General features: G+C 36.7%; 2 protein-coding genes across 2 annotated transcripts in view; one reads left to right on the top strand and one right to left on the bottom strand.

Annotated features, from left to right (window-relative positions):
* ZNF845 (zinc finger protein 845) overlaps positions 1 to 17,656 on the bottom strand; it is a 132,156-nt gene that overhangs the window by 45,499 nt on the left and 69,001 nt on the right. The window contains 1 exon segment of the mRNA XM_070558353.1: positions 5,640 to 6,396. Within this exon segment, the coding sequence (XP_070414454.1) occupies positions 5,640 to 6,396 (757 nt within the window).
* LOC103547896 (vomeronasal type-1 receptor 4-like) lies at positions 1,228 to 2,142 on the top strand. The gene has a single exon (XM_008515391.1). The coding sequence runs from the start codon at positions 1,228 to 1,230 to the stop codon at positions 2,140 to 2,142; it is 915 nt and encodes a 304-aa protein (XP_008513613.1).

The following is a 17,656-nucleotide window of genomic DNA, read 5'->3' as shown; positions in this document are numbered from 1 at the left end:
GTGTATGAAGTGCTTAATGGAGACAGTAATTTTTTCCTAGTGAAACCTCTGTGGTCTGTTCATTTTAATGAGACTGTTTTCCCTCTCAAAGAAACGGAATCAGTACTGAGGGAAAATATAAATGTATAATGAGGAGTTTCAGATAGCCACAGCCAGGCTCAAAGGTATCTTGTGATATTTTCTCTGTTTTAAAAATATTCTTCTATTACTTTAAAAAATGTATTATTCCAATTTAATAAAATGTAAAAGATTTTACACTTGACTGATTCCTTTTTGCGTGACTGTCTTGAAAATATAAGACAAATCTCACTACCTTGGTAATAGTTTTACTTTACTCACATATTTATAAATTCATGTGATCTGAAATTAGTAACTTTTTTCCATACAACACAAGTTTATGACATTAGTAATTCATATAAAATAATTTATGGCACACTATCATATTCACCATTTATGTGATAGGTAGTACTGTCTTGTTCGTGGCACAAAAGCAAATGACTCTTTGTGTTGCCATTCTAATATTGAGCCAATCTTGTATTTATGAAATCTAGCTTGGTCATGAGACAGGTGTCCTTAGTATTACAATCAGAGCATCTACACTTAATTGCTACCTCAAAAGCTTTATGCACAATTGATATTGGCCAATGAAATAAATCTTTGCATATAAGTGAAACTTGTTACAACTGCAATGAAATAGTAAATTAACCACCAACTTCAAATGTAATGACAAGTTATGAAAACAGCTAAATATCTATGCAGACTATTAGAAAGACTAAGTTCCTTTGTCAGTAGATTACAGCGATTAAACGTGCTTGCTTTGTTACCAGCCCAGCCAGGTTTAAGTCACATCCTGCCTGTAACTAGCATGTGAATTTAGTCAAAATGCTTAATGTCCCTGTATCTAAGTTCTGCTGCTCTTTAGAATGAAAATAATCGTAGTTCCTGGAAAATAGTAGGTTTGGGAAAAATGAAGAAGTGAGCCAGTACGTGTATAGCCTTCATAGACATGATTATGTCATCATACATGCTCTTTCAAAAGTTATACATTCAATCCTTGGAGACCTCTTAGTAAAAGAACAACATTAAGTTAATATTTCTTCATGGGAACTAATGGTAAGTGGACAATATTGGATTTCAGTTGATATGATACAAGTAGCACATGCCTCATATTTCCATGCAGAACACTCTGGCTAAGAAGGCAAGTATCTTTCACAGACACCGGACAGGATGGCTACCAGAAATTTCGCAATACATATGATCTTCTTATCAGAGAATATAGTTGGAGTCCTGGGGAATGTCTCTCTTCTTTACCGTTATCTCTTCCTTCACTTCACGGGATGCAGGCTGAGGGGCAAAGACTTGATCGTTGAACATCTGCTGGTAGCCAACATCTTGGTCCTGCTCCCTACAGGAATCTCAGATACAATGATACCGTTTGGGTGGAAAAATTTTCTCACTGATATTGAATGCAAACTTGTTTTCTATATTCACAGAGTGGCCAGGGGTGTGTCCATTGGCACCACCTGCCTTTTGAGTGTCTTCCAGGCCATCACCATTGGCATCCTGAGCACAAGGTGGGCAGAGCTTAGAGTGAAAGCTCCCAAGTACATTGGGTCTTCTATTTTCCTCTGCTGGGTCCTACAATTGATGATAAATATAATTTTTACTATGCGTGTGACTGGTAATTGGAGCAACAAAACCATCACAAAGAAAAAAGATTTGGGATTATGTTGTTCAGTATTTCATGGCAGAATTACAGTCTTACTGAATACAGGATTGTCATTATTTCCTGATGTTCTTTGTTTGGGGCTCATGATCTGGAGCAGTGGCTCCATGGTTTTCATCCTGTACAGGCACAAGCAGCAGGTCCAACACATTCATAGGAACCAAATCTCCCCTAGATCCTCTGCTGAAGCCAGAGCCACCCAAAGCATCCTTGTGTTGGTGAGCACTTTTGTGTCTCTGTACACTCTCTCTTCCATCTGTTTCTTGTATGTGACTCTTTCTGATAATCCCAGCCAGAACCTGGTGATCTTTATTGCACCAGTTACTGCATGTTTCCCAACTGTAAGCCCCTACATTCTCATGAGCCGTGATCGCAGAGTATCCACATCTTTCCTGTCCTGGATAAGGAGTAGATAATCACATAATCTTATGAGAAATATGCAAATTCTCTTTGACTATTGTTCAGTTATGCATTTATTCATCCCCTTCTGAGTCCTAAACAACTATTAGACAGTCATTTCCAAGACAGTGGCAAACAAGGCAGGCTGAGATTATGCTCTGAGAGAAGCAATAAATCATAATGCAATTGTAAATGAACTATTGTGTGATTATCATGGAAATATCTATGTAAATAAAACTTTATTAATGCTTATACGGCAGCGTCAGAATCTAGTCATTATTAAGCAGGAGTTCCTGAAACAATATGAGGATTACAGAAATGTCTTTGAATGCATAAATATCAATCTGAAATAAAACATTTACCCCAAAATAAATTAAGCATGGAATGTAGGTAAACCTCTATGAAACAAAGCACCGTGTGAAATGTTCATTCAAGAAAAAAGGAATTTTCCCACAGATTAATGAACACTGGGGGATTAAGCTGATGGGTCAATGCGGATTCAGAGAGTAGAGCTTTTGGACGCCTAAATATGAGTTCCTCACAGTTCATCTTTGGAGAGATGGTAGTCTTTTGAAGTGTGATGTTATGAAGTGACATTGGCAGACTTAAAATATTTTCATTTAGAAATGTCCAATTAGAACCGGAATAAGTGAAAGAGAGCACAGAAGTATGTTTCTGCCGATTTTCAAAAGACGTCAGGTGAGTATTGATGATGAAACAAATATATACTGTCTGGGAAAGACTTGCATGGATTTTGAAATCTGTAAAAAGCAGTTTTCTCTCTAATAGGTATGGATGCTACTTGGGCATTTTGACAAGAAAGAGACTTCAGGATGCAAATATCATGTCTCTAACGTGGGGAAATAAGTTGATGGTGGCGATTTCCATTAAACTTGGAAGAGTAGAGGTGTAACCATTTTGAGGGGAAAACTCATAAATCCCATGGCTGAGATGCATATGTAGCAGGAATTACAATGAGGAGAAACAGAAGAACTGGGGACAATTAGGAAATGAAACAAGTAGATATATCCCCTAAATTTAAAGAGGCAGTTGTGCAGCCAGGGAACAGGTGTCTTCCTCAGATGCATAATTCAGTCAACTTCCCTTATCCATTTTCTGTCTCTTACCTGACACTACAACCACACTTCTATTGGAATATTTTTCTAACTATAGATTGACACCCATCACTGTCCTGTGTGTTTGGTCACTTCACATAAATGTTAAAATGACTCCACGTCTTATGAAGTCTCCAAGCTTTCACCTGATGAAAACATCACAGAAAGTAACTTTGTCGATGTCCCTTATAAAAAGTGAAAAAATATTAACAAATGTTGAGTTGTGTTTTATTCCACTCAAGAAATAGTATATATATTAATTTTTAAAAGATCAACTTAATATGCTAACTGTGGAATTACTCTTATCTTCAAATCAATTTCTAATCACCATTAAATTTAAGGAAAACCATTATTAAAATCCCTGAGCAGGTCATTTAAACAATAGTTCATAAACTTTGGAACAAATGAATCATGTAGTAAGTCATACATGATTAACAGGTAAGTAAAAAAAAGACAGGATTTGAAGGCGGAGATTCTCAAGCCAATAGAAATGAGGCTGAGGAGAAATTAACTCAATGTAGAGTAGACAAAATAGATTTCCATTGCCAATCTGAAAGTTTTCTAGTTTGTTAGTAAGTCACCAACAATTTTGAAATTACTTGTTTTGAGCCAGTATTTCCCTTTCTTTTGAAGTTATGTGTACACACACACACAGACACACACTTCTCTCTCCTTTGCTCTCTTACTCCTAAAATATATATTCAGCTTAATATATTTACCTATTGCATTCAATATCTATCAGAATCATGAAAATCAACTTCTGTTCCATACGCGAAGGACATGTGTGAAGAAATTTACAGGGTCAAATTTTATAGTGATTCAGAATCCAAAAGTATGGCCCCAATTATACCTGTGAGACTTTATTAAATAAGCATTTGTTAAATAGAGGACCTAAAGGATAGATGGTGAATTGTAGTTCAACGTCAAAAAAATTGAAGCAGAAAAGGTTATTACTCACAGGTCCTGGAAGAAGTACATGATAGGCCTTAAGAGCTCACAAGGTGAGGCCAAGGCAGGATGTACACAGAGACAGTAGCAGCGTTTAGGGCTCATGTCTTTATTATGATCTTTGGGTGGAGAAGTGGGTGGTGTCAGTTCAAGGACCTCCAGGCTGCTTGGCTACACAACATGAATGGCAAGGCAGCAATATCATGAAGTAGTTTAGCTAAACTCTCCACTGAATCTTTATTATAACCTTTAAAATGTCCCAATAGCTACAAAAAGGAGGAAAAGGAACAAGACATACATTGTGGGAAACATAATTTCAAATTATTTGACTTTAGGGCAACTAGGAAAAAATGATTAGTAGTAATGTTTCACTGCAGTATCATAGACGTTATTGTTATCATCTCTTGCCTATGCCCTTAAATAAAGTGGGAGAGGTTAATCGTGGTGTGATAAGATCTCATTCATTTCACATGAGTTTTAACACATTAAAAACCATTTTTATTTATTAAAATATAGTAAGTTCACACATAGTCTTAATAAAGCATTTCAAAATCCACTGTATGATCCCTGGTTAAAATACAGATTACAAGCATTGAAAAAGAGTTCTTGTTCTTCTAATACAAGGATCTGAGAATCAGCTTCTTTTTATGATTTCCAATACTGTGTCTAATTATGCAGGAAACATAGATGTACATTAACTTTATGTCCTTTTAGGGAAAGGTTAGTGTAGTTCTCTCAGATATCTGTAAAGATTTCTTTATTTCAACCATGTCGACTAATATTTATCACTTCGATCTATTGCTATGATAAAGAGATTGGGATTTCAATAAACTCACAGTGTTTGTATCTTTAAAAAGCAATTGGTAAAACTCTTTAAAATTCAGAATGTTCCTGTGTCTTATCTTCATACAAAGAATGATGTCCTGAACACCTACCTAATGGTGAGATATCAATGTGATAAGTCAACCAAAAGCAGAAACTGCAATAACTCCATTTATGTTTTCTTCATACATTGTACCTTACAGCGTCCTTAATTTTCTATGGAAAGGAAATATGATGAATCCCACCTAGTATACAAGGGTCTCTCATATCAGTGAGGCAGCAGACAGCAATCACTTCATTTCACAAATAAACTAGGAATAAAGACATAGTGTGAAATGATATGAAATTTGAACTGCAATAACTTTGACTTTTAAAAAATTCCCAAGTATTGTCAATACGAAAAGATACATACATCATTGGCATACATGTCAAAACATATATCCCCTTGATTATTTGAAACATACTAATTAATTAACTAAATGTTGTAACTTTGGATAATTCTGAATAAATATTGTGATATAGAGTACTATCTGAAACTACTATTGACTGCTTTTTACTATGAATTCTGATAATGTTTTAGGTCTTCAAATAAACACTGTCACAAATTTTTACATAATTCAAGATTTTACTTCCCAGTATGAACTTTCTGATGGTTTCTAAACTGTATATTTTTTACAAAGGTCTTTCCACATGTAATACATTTGTAGGGTTTCTCTCCAGTATGAAGTCTCTGATGTTGTGTGAGGTTTGAACACTGGTTAAAAGCCTTGCCACATTCTATACATTTGTATGGTTTCTCTCCAGTATGAATTCTCTGATGTCGAGTAAGGCATGAGTACTGCTTGAAGGCTTTGCCGCATTCTTTACATTTGTAAGGTTTCCCTCCAGTATGAACTCTCCAATGTTGAGTAAGATTTGAGCAGTTGTTAAAGGCTTTGCCACATTCTTTACATTTGTAAGGTTTCTCTCCAGTATGAATTCTCTGATGTATAGTAAGATATGAGTACTGGTTGAAGGCTTTGCTGCATTCTTTACATTTGTATGGTTTCTCTCCAGTGTGAATTCTCTGATGTATAGTAAGGGATGTGTACCAGGTGAAGGCTTTGCCACATTCTTTACATTTGTAAGGTTTCTCTCCAGTATGAATTCTCTGATGTTTAGTAAGGTTTGAGTACTGGTTGAAGGCTTTGCCACATACTTTACATTTGTAAGGCTTCTCTCCAGTGTGAATTCTCTGATGTATAGTAAGGGATGAGCACCAGGTGAAGGCTTGGCCACATTCTTTACATTTGTAAGGTTTCTCTCCAGTATGAATTCTCTGATGTATAGTGAAGTTTGAGTACCGGTTGAAGGCTTTCCCACATTCTTTACATTTGTATGGTCTCTCTTCAGTATGGATTTTCGTACGTCTTTTTAGAGTTGATGATTGATGAAAGGCTTTCCCACAGTGATTACATGTGTTTGGTTCTGCTTCAGCATGATAACTCTGGTTTTGAGTAAGTCTTGAAGACTGATTAATAGCTTTGCCACATTTACTATATTTGCAAGTCGTTGCTCTCATATGGATTCTCTGATGTGAAATAACTTTTGACAACAAGCCATGGGTGTCATGAGAAGACACAGCTGAAATATATCAAATAAAAATTATGAAATTTCTCCACTCAGCAAATATACTTTATAATTTTATGCAAACATGACAAACCATAATGGGATTAAGCCCAAATGGGAGAATCACCACCTAATATCAGCAGTGAAAACAGAGATACCGTGTACAATACCATAGAAATGAAAGTAATTAGGAGCCTACAATGAATACTTATACACAGAAAAAATTTGACACTTAGAAAAACATGGATTTCTAGAAAGATACAATGTATTTAGACCTTAAATGAAGGAATAAAAAAATCACAACAAACATAAAACTAACAACTTGACTAAAACAGTAAAATAAAAGTACCTCTGACAAAAAGGTGCTCTGGAACACATCAATTCACTAAACAATTCTAGCAACATTTAAAGAGAAATGAACACCAATTCTGTACAAACATATTCAAAGAGTGAAGAGGAGAGAAATTAACAAAACACTTTTTATGAGGCTAGCATTTCCTGATATCAGAGCCAAACACAGACACTACAAATAACAATGCAAGCCAATATCTGTGATGAACATTGATGCACAAATCCTCAAAAAACACCAGCAAACTGAAATAGAAACACATTAATATTACCACACACCATATGCAAGTACCACGTCTTCCTGGCTCTCAAGGGAGTTTCAACATACAGAAATCAAAACAAGGAAGATCACATTAACAGAATGAAGGTCAACACTGCTGTTAATATCAAAAGATGTAGAAAAAGAAAATGACAGTATTCAACACAGTTTTATGATAAAAACACTCAAATGACGAATCAAAGGAGAATACCTGAATATAATGAATTTCACATATGAAAAGCTGAGAGTTAACATCATACTGATTAGTGGAAGACTGAAAGCTCTTCTCGTATAATGAGGAAGAAGGCAAGGATGCCCAATCTCATCACTATGATTTGACATAGAACTAAATATCCTGGCCAGAACAAGTAGGTAAAAAAATGATATCAGAGGCATGCAAATCAGAAAGCAAGATGTAAAATCATGTGTGTTGACAGATGAAAGGTTCTTATATGTAGAAAACTCTAAAGAATCCCCATTAAATAAAATAGAGAATTCATCAACGAATTTAACAAGATGTAGAATACAAAATTAATACACAAAGATGTGCTGAATTTCTTTACAGTAAAAGGGAATAATGGAAAACAAGAAATTACGAGTGCAATTACATTTCTAATAGCATCAATGAGAACAAAATATTTACGTGTTAACTTAATGAAGGAGGAGAAAGACTTGTATGATTAAAACAAGAAAATATAGCTGGAGGTAATTAGAGAATAAAATAAATAAATGGAAACATATGCCATGTTCCTGGTCTGTAATCCTTAATATTGTTAAGTATTAATTCTACCCAAGACGATGTACAGATTGAAAGCAATCCTTATCAAAATCTAAAAGACATTTTTGGCAGAAATAGAAAAGCCCATCGTAAAATTTCTATGGAATGTCACACTGGATATCCAAAACATTCTTGAAAAGGAAATATAAAAGTGGAAACATCATACTTCCTGATTTTAAAACAGTAGAAAGCTATAGTTTTCAAAGAAATGTAGTATGGACATAAAGAAAGACATAGAATAATTGTAACAGAAGAGAGAGTCCAGACATAAGCTCTGATGTATACAGTCAGATGAACTTCAATGATGGCGCATATACCACAGTGGGGAAAGGACAATCTCTTAAACAAATAATCTTGGGAAAATTGGATGTCCAAATTTGAAAGAATGAAGTCAGACCCTTACCTAACACTACCTCCAAACATTAATTCAAAAACAGATTGAAGATTTAAACATCACACCTATAACTATAAATCTCCTAGATGGAAACATAGGGAAAGGGTTCCATGACATCTGATTTGGCAATGATTTCTTGGTTGTGACATCAAAGGCACAGGCAAAAAAAAGCAAATATAGTCAAATGGGATTCCATCAAATGTATAAACTTGTGCATATTAAAAGAGACATTCAATGCCATGAAAAGGAAACATATGGAAAGGGAGAAAACTTTTGCAAAGCTTATAGCTGATAAGTAGATGATATCCAGAATATATAAACAACTCCCACAAATCAACAACATCAAAAATAATTAACATGAATATTAAATGGGCAAAGGGTTGACTAGACATATAAGAAGATACACAAAGGTACATAAGACATGTGAAAGATGCTAAAATCAGTAATCAGGGGCTAGCACCATGTCCAAGTGTTTAAGTTCGCACACTCCACTTCGGCGGCCCAGGTTTTCACTGGTTCAGCTCCTGGGCATGGACCTAGCACGACTCATCAAGCCATGCTGAGCCAGCATCACACAATGCAGAGCCAGAAGGAACTACAACTAGGATATACAGCTATTAACCGGGGAGCTTTGGGAAGAAGAAAAACAGAGAGAAGTTTGGCAGCAGATGTTAGCTCAGGTGCCAATCTTTGCAAAATAATCAGTCATCATTAGAGGTATACAAATCAAAACCAGCATGATCTATCACCTCGCACGATTAGGATGACAACTATTAAACCAAAAAAATAAAATGAAATGTTGGAACGGATGTGGAGAAATAGGAACACTGAAGTTGGTACCAAGATGGGAGTGTTGGACTCTGAACTAGTCTCCTCTCATGAAGACAACCAACTTACAACTATTCTTGGAAAACTTCAGCCTAACAGAGAACTGAAAACTGGATAAAAAGAATCACCATAACAAGGGACAGTCCTGACTGAGATAGAAGAGGCAGAAATTCCTTTCTCGAGAGAAAACAGGCACCTCATGAGATGCAGAGCTTCACGGCCAGCCAGGAGCAATTTTATCATATGCAGCCTTCCCCGTAGGAGTGGGGACCTGAGTGGGGGAGTGTTACCACTATAAGCATCCTTTGAACTCAGCACAACTGAGATGAGTGTCATAATATCTGGCTTTGCTGGCTATTGACTACAATAGTGAATACCCCTAGACAGGCTATCAGACATCAGCAGAAATAATCCAGCTCTTAAAGTGCCCATGTGCAAATTCACGCATTTTGGAAAGCAACCTAAAATCACCAGAAAGAAAGGTGCACAGTCCTTTGGTGAAAACAGACTCACTTGATAGACTCTGGATGCATTTTGGTGAGAGGTGAGACGTCTCCAGGGACTGAGATATTGGTGGCAGCCATTACTGTAACCTAGTAAGATGTGCTGACACTGATGATGCCAGACGCTATTGGAATACATTCTCTGGCCTGTTTGCCCAGGGACTGCCCTACCTACTATAGCATTGATTTAATCCAGCTTAGCCAATGCAGGCAGTCCACCATAGGGACTGGCCCTACCCGACAGCAGGCCACCAGGCATCCTTTCAGCCTGCATAGACTGGGTGCCTGGATCCTCTGCAGGCAGGTGAGTGGGTCCACTTCTGTGGGGCAGAACATGCATGAGGAGTGTGTAGAGTGTGTGGGGCAGTGGTCAGATGTGTGGGGGCATCTGCAATGGCATTACTGAGTCCACTCCAAGGGTTGGGGGTCTGTGCAAGGGCCAGGACTGTATTGATGGTGGGTGTGGACCTGTGGGCCTGGGGCTTATCAGTGGTGGAAGATCTGTACTACTCAAACAGCTACATGAGAGATCAGCCTCACCTTCTAAATCCTGGGTCTAGCCCCATACAGCTGCAATGCTGAGATAGCTGAGAATAGCCTAGCAAGCTGGAGTTCTTTAGAAATTATAAGCCCTTGAGCCTAGCAACCAGCCATGCCAGGGGCTTACTCATTAAATAGAAAAACTGCAGCAGAAATGTGATGTTAGACCTTGCAGACAGCTGTCCTGGGGTGCTACTAATGCAATCAAGTGACTGACAGATCCACAGCAGTCACACACAGCTGATAATTAAAATCAATTGGCCACAGAGACAGCCTAGACTCCCTGGGAAACTACAGCAAGAGCAACCCTGCCATCAAAGAAGGACACATTTAGCCCACAGAGTGTCACTCTTGGAACACTGGATACTGCCGACAAGAGGGAAGTGCACTGCTCGGCCTCCAAACTCGTTTCTTACATAAGGCCACTTTCCAAGATAAAGAGATGGACCTCACCCACCTAATAGGTAGATATAAGCACAAAGAAAGAGACTAAATGAGGAGGGAAATGAATACATTCAAACAAAGGAACAGGACAAAACCACAGCAAAACAACTAAATGTAACAGACGTAAACAATCTACCTGACAAACAGTTCAAGCAAAAACACATAAGGATGCTCACTGATCCTGGGAGAAAAATGGATGAACACAGTGAACACATCAACAAAGAATTGGAGAATATAAAAAGAACCAATCAAAAATGAAGAATACAATACTGGAAATGAACAATTCTCTAGAGGATTCAATAGCAGAGTAGATGATACAGAAGAATGGATCATTGAGCTGGATGAGCAACTTGAGGAAATCACCCAAGCTGAACAGATCAAAGAAAAAAGAATTATTCATATTATAGGTGTCTCAGAAGGAGAAGAGAGAAACAAAGGGGCAGAAAATCTACTTGAAGAAATAATAGCTGAAAACTTTCCTAACCTAAGGAAGGAAACAGACGTCCAAAGAGAGGAAGTGCAGAGAGCACCAAACAAGATAAACACAAAGAGGCCAACAGGAAGACACATAAGTCCAAAATTAAAGATAATGAGAGAATCCTAAAAGTTGTGAGAGGCAACTAGTGACATACAAAGGAAATCCCATAAGACTGTCAGCTGGCTTCTCAGTAAAAACCTTCTAGGCTAGATGGGAGTGGCACAATATATTTAAACCACTGAAAGGAAAAAATCACAGACAAGAACACTCTACCTGGCAAGGTTATCATTCAGAATGGAAGGAGAAAGAGTTTCCCAGAGAAGCAAAAGATAAAGGAATTTATCATCAAGAAACCAGTTTTACAAGAAATGTTAAAAGAACTTATTTAACTGGGAAAGAGAAGACTACAAAGAAGAAGAAGCAAATTATCATTAAAAAGGCAATAAAGTCACTGCTAAAGGCCAAAAAACAGTAAAAGTAGCAGATCAATCACCTATGAAGATAATATGTAGGTCAAAAGACAAAAGCACTAAAATTACTAATTTCAATGATGAAAGGATAATACATACACACACATGAAATAAGAGGTTAGATATGCTATCAAAAACAAAATCTCACAGGAGGGAAGTAGAAGAGTAGAGTTTTTAGAAGGAAGTCAAACTAAAGAGACCGTCAACTCAATTTAGATAGCTATATACATAGATCATTATACATGAACGTCATGGTAATCACAAATGAGACTTTCCTAATAAATACATAAATAATTAAGAGAAAGGAATCCAAATACAATACTAAAAAAAGCCATCAAATCACAAGGGAAGAGTGCAAGACAAGAAGAAAGGAACCTAGAAGAACTCCTAAAACACAGAAAAAAAGTTAGGCAAATGCCAATTGATACATACATATGAATAACTAGTTTAAATGTCAATGGACTAAATGCTCCAATCAAAAGCCATAGGGTGGCAGATTGGATAAAAATAACAAGACCCATATATATGCTGCATACCAGAAACATGTTTCAGAGCTAAAAGACTCACATTCTGAAAGTGAAGGGATGGACAAAGGTACACCATGCATCCACAATGAAGGCAAAGCTGGTGTAGGAATATTTATCTCAGACAAAATATACTTTAAAACAAAAACTATAACAAGAGACAAGGAAGGGAACTACAAAATAATAAAAGGAACAATATAACAAGAGGATACAACACTTGTAATTATCTATGCACTGAACATAGGAGCACCTAGATATAGATATAGATATATAGATATAGATATAGGTAAAGCAATTATTAACAGACATAAAAGGGGAAATAGATGGTAACAATAATAGTTGGGGACTTTAACTCTCCACCTACACTGCTGGATAGATCATCCAAACACAAGATCAATAAGGAAACATTGGCCTTAAATGATATATTATACCAGTTGGACTTAGTAGAAATATGTAGAACATTCCATCCAAAAGCTGCAGAATACTTTCTTTTCAAAGACACATGGAACATTGTCCAGTATTGATCCCATATGAGGCCACAAAACAAGTCTTAATAAATTTAAGAAGTTCGAAATAAGACCAATTATCTTTTCTTGCCAAAGGTATGAAACTAGAAATCAAGTACAGAAAGAAAAGCAGACAAGCCACAAATATGTGGAGGTTAAACAAAATGCTGCTGAACAATGATGAGTCAATGAAGACATCAAAAGGAGAAATCAAAAAATACATGGAGACAAATGAAAATGAAAATACAACATGCCAAAATCTATGGGATACAGCAAAAGTGTTTCTAAGAGGAAAGTTTATAGCAATTCAGGCCTACCTAAACAAATAAGAAAAAAACAATCTAACAGTGCATCTAAAAAGACTGGAAAAAGAAGAACAAACAAAGCCCACAATCAGGGGAAGGAAGGAAATAATAAATCAGAGCTGGAATAACTGAAATAGAGACTAAAAAAATTAATGAAACTAAGAGCTGGTTCTTTGAAAAGATAAGCAAAGTTGACAAACCTTTGGCTAGACCCACCAAAGCAAAAAAGAGAAGGTTCAAATAAATAAAATCAGAAATGAAAGAGAAGAACGTACAATCGACACCCCAGAAATACGAAAGATAAGAGAATACTATGAAAAGCTATACACCAACAAATTGGATAATCTATAAGAAATGGATAAATGCTTAGAATCATGCAACATTCCAAATCTTAATAAAAAAGAAATAGAGAATCTGAGTAGATCAATCACAAGTAAGGAGATGGACAGACTTATCAAAAACCTCCCAAAAGATAAAAGTCCAGGACCAGAAGGCTTTCTTGGTGAATTCTAACAAACATTCAAAGAAGACTTAATTCCTAACCTTCTCAAATTCTTCCGCAAAATTGAAGGGATGGGGAAACTTCCTAACTTGTTGTTTTACGCTAGCCTGATACCAAAACCAGACAAGGACAACACGCAAAAAAGAAAATTACAGGCCAATATCACTAATGAACATCAACGCAAATATTCTCAAAAAAATACTAGCAAACCAAATACAAAATACATTAAACAGATCACACACCATGATCAAGTGAGATTTATTCCAGGGATGTAGGGATGGTCCAACATCTGCCAATTAATCAACATGATACAAAACATTAACAAAATGAAGAATAAAACTCACAGGATCATCTCAATAGATGCAGAGACAGCATTTGCCAAGATATAGCATCCATTTATGATAAAAAGAAACTGTGAATAAAATAGATTTAGAAGGAAACTACTTCAATATAATAAAGGCCATATATGACAAACCCACAGCTAATATCATTCTCAGTGAGGAAAAACTGAAAGCTATCCCTTTAAGAAAGAATACTAACTTTCACTACTCTTATTTAACATAGTATTGAAAGGGTTAGCTAGAGCAATCAGGCAAGAAAAAGAAATAAAAGGATCCAAATTGGAAAGGTAGAAGTGAAACTGTCACTAATGGCAGATACATGATATTCCATAGAGAAAACCCTAAAGAATCCACTAAAAAACTTTTAGAAATAATAAATGAATATGGTTAAGCTGCAGGATACACAATCAACATACAAAAATCACTTGTGTTTCTATACACTAACAACGAAGTAGCAGAAAGACATATTAAGAACACAATCTCATTTTAGAATTGCAACAAAAAGAATAAAATATCTAGGAACAAACTTAACCAAGGAAGTGAAAGATTTGTCCCTGAAAACTATCAAACATTGTTGGAAGAAATTGAAGAAGATGCAAAAAAATGGAAAGATATTCTGCGTTCTTAGATTGGAAGAATTAACTTAGTTAAAATGTCCATACTTCCTAAAGCAATCTGCAGATTCAATGCCATCTCTATCAAGGTTCCAATAATATTTTTCACAGAAATATAACGAAGATTCCTAAAATTTGTATGGAACAACAAAAGACCCAGAATAGCCAAAGGAATCCTAAGAAAGACGAAAAAAGTTAGATGTATCACACTCCTCGATTTCAAAATATTCTACAAAGCTATAGTAAAAAAAAAAAAAAACTCAGCATAGTCCTGGCACAAAAACAGACACACAGATCAAAGGAATGGAATTGAGAGCTGAGAAATAAACCAAGACATTTATGGACAACGAATATTCGACAAGGGAGCCAAAAGCATACATTGGACAGAGTAAATTCTCTTCAATAAACGGTGCTGGGAAAACTAGACAGCCACATGCAAAAGAATGAATGTATACCACTATCTTACACCATACGCAAAAATTAACTCAAAATGGATTGAAGACTTGAATGTAAGACCTGGAACCATTAAACTTCTACAAGAAAACATAGGCAGTACGCTCTTCGACATCAGTCTTAGCAGCATATTTTCAAGTACCATGTCTGATCAGGCAAGGGAAACAATAGGAAAAATAAACAAATGAGACTACATCAGATTAAAAATGTTCTGCACAGCAAAGGAAACCAACAAGAAAGAAAAAGATAACCTAATAACTGGGAGAAGATATTTGCAAATCATATATCTGATAAGGGGTTAATATTCAACATATACAAAGAACTCATACATCTCAACAACAAAAATACTAAGAAACCAGTTGACATAATGGGCAAAAGATCTGAATGCACATTTCTCCAAAGAGATATACAGATGGCCAACAGTCACATGAAAAGATGTTCAGCTTCATTAGCTATTAGGGAAATGCAAATCAAAACTACAATGATATGGGGGCCAGCCTGTTGGCCCAGCCGTTAATTTCACACGTTCCACTTGGCAACCTGGGGTTCGCCAGTTCAGATCCCAGGTCCAAACCTACACAGTGCTTGTCAAGCCATGCTATGGCTGGCGTCCCACATATGAAATAGAGGAAGATGGGCATGGATGTTAGCTCAGGGCCAGTCTTCCTCAGCAAAAAGGGGAGGATTGGCGACAGATGTTAGCTCAGGGCTGATTTTCCTCAAAAAAAACACAAAACCCTACAATGACAAGGGCCAGCCTGGTTCAGTTTGTGCCCTCTGCTTCATCAGCCCAGGGCATCACATATTCAGATCCTGGGCATGGACATGGCACTGCTCATTAGGCCATGGTGAGTCTGCGTCCCACATAGCACAGCCAGAGACAATCACAATTAGAATATACAACAATCTACTGGGGGGCTTTGGAGAGAGGAATAAAAAAAAAGAGGAAGATTGGCAACAGTCGTTAGCTCAGGTGCCAATCTTTTTAAAAAAAAAAAAAAAAAGAAACTACAATGAGATATCACCTCACTTCCATCAGAATGGCTATAAATAACAGAACAAGAAACAATAAGTGTTGGAGAGGATATGAAGAGAAGGGAACCCTGATCCACTGCTGGTGGGAGTGCAAACTGGTACAGCCACTATGGAAAACGGTATGGAGATTCCTCAAAAATTAAAAATAGAGCTACCATTAAATCTCCAGAACAGAAAGAAAATAACAAATATACAGAAAACAATCCCAAAGAAAATGAGATATATAACCTAAATGATGATGACTTCAAAACAGCCATCATTAAACTACTCAATGAGTTAAGAGAGAATTCTGACCGACAACTCAACGAGTTCAGGAGCTACATCACAAAAGAGTTTGATATGATAAAGAAGAACCAAACAGAAATATTGGAAATGAAGAACACAATAGGGGAGATTAAGAAAAATCTAGATGCTCTGAACAGTAGGGCCGATAATATGGAGGAAAGAATTAGCAATTTGGAAGATGGCAATATAGAATTGCTGCAGGCAGAGGAGGAGAGAGAAGCAAGACTAAAACGAAATGAAGAAACTCTCCGAGAATTATCAGACACAATTAGGAGATGCAACATAAGGATTATAGGTATACCAGAGGGAGAAGAGAAGGAGAAAGGGGCAGAAAGCCTATTCAAAGAAATAATGGCTGAGAACTTCCCAAATCTGGTGAGGGAGATGGATCTTCAGGTGACAGAAGCCAATAGATCTCCAAAGTTTATCAATGCAAGAAGACCAACTCCACGGCATATAGCAGTGAAGCTAGCAAAAGTCAACGACAAGGAGAAAATACTAAGGACAGCCAGGCAAAAGAAACTAACCTACAAAGGAACCCCCATCAGGCTATCAGCAGATTTCTCAGCAGAAACCTTACAGGCTAGAAGAGAGTGGAATGATATATTTAAAAATCTGAAGGACAAAAATCTACAGCCGAGAATTCTCTACCCAGCGAAAATATCCTTCATATATGATGGAGAAATAAAAACTTTCCCAGATAAACAAAAATTAAGGGAGTTCATTGCCACAAAACCTCCTCTTCAGGAAATCCTCAGGAAAACCCTCATTCCTGAAAAATCCAAAAAAGGAAAGGGGCTACAAAACCAAGAGCAGAGGAGATAAGTAGAAGGACAACAACAGAGAGTAGCAGCTCTTCATCAGAACAGATTAAACCATGGGACGAGAAACAAAGGAAATTGAAGAAAACCAGAAAACAAGACACAAAATGGTAGTGGTAGGCCCCCACATCTCAATAATCACTCTAAATGTAAATGGATTGAACTCCCCAATCAAAAGACACAGAGTGGCAGGATGGATCAAAGAACAAGATCCAACAATATGCTGCCTCCAGGAAACACACCTCAGCCCCAAAGACAAACACAGACTCAGAGTGAAGGGATGGAGAACAATCCTCCAAGCTAATAATGAACAAAAGAAAGCAGGCGTCGCTATACTAATATCAGACAAGGTAGACTTCAAAGCAAAACAGATAAAGAAAGACAAAGAGGGACAGTATACAATGATAAAAGGGACTCTCCACCAAGAAGACATAACACTTATAAATATATATGCACCCAACACAGGAGCACCAAAATTTGTAAAGCAACTCTTAATAGAACTAAAAGAAGACATCAACAACAATACAATAATAGTAGGGGACCTCAACACACCATTAACACCAATGGACAGAACATCCAGACAGAAAATCAACAAGGAAATAATAGAATT

The sequence above is a fragment of the Equus przewalskii genome, chromosome 9, assembly GCF_037783145.1.
Source record: "Equus przewalskii isolate Varuska chromosome 9, EquPr2, whole genome shotgun sequence".
Classification (NCBI taxonomy): domain Eukaryota; kingdom Metazoa; phylum Chordata; class Mammalia; order Perissodactyla; family Equidae; genus Equus; species Equus przewalskii.
Note: the sequence above shows the minus strand (reverse complement) of the source record. Positions and strands in the feature narration are given on the sequence as shown.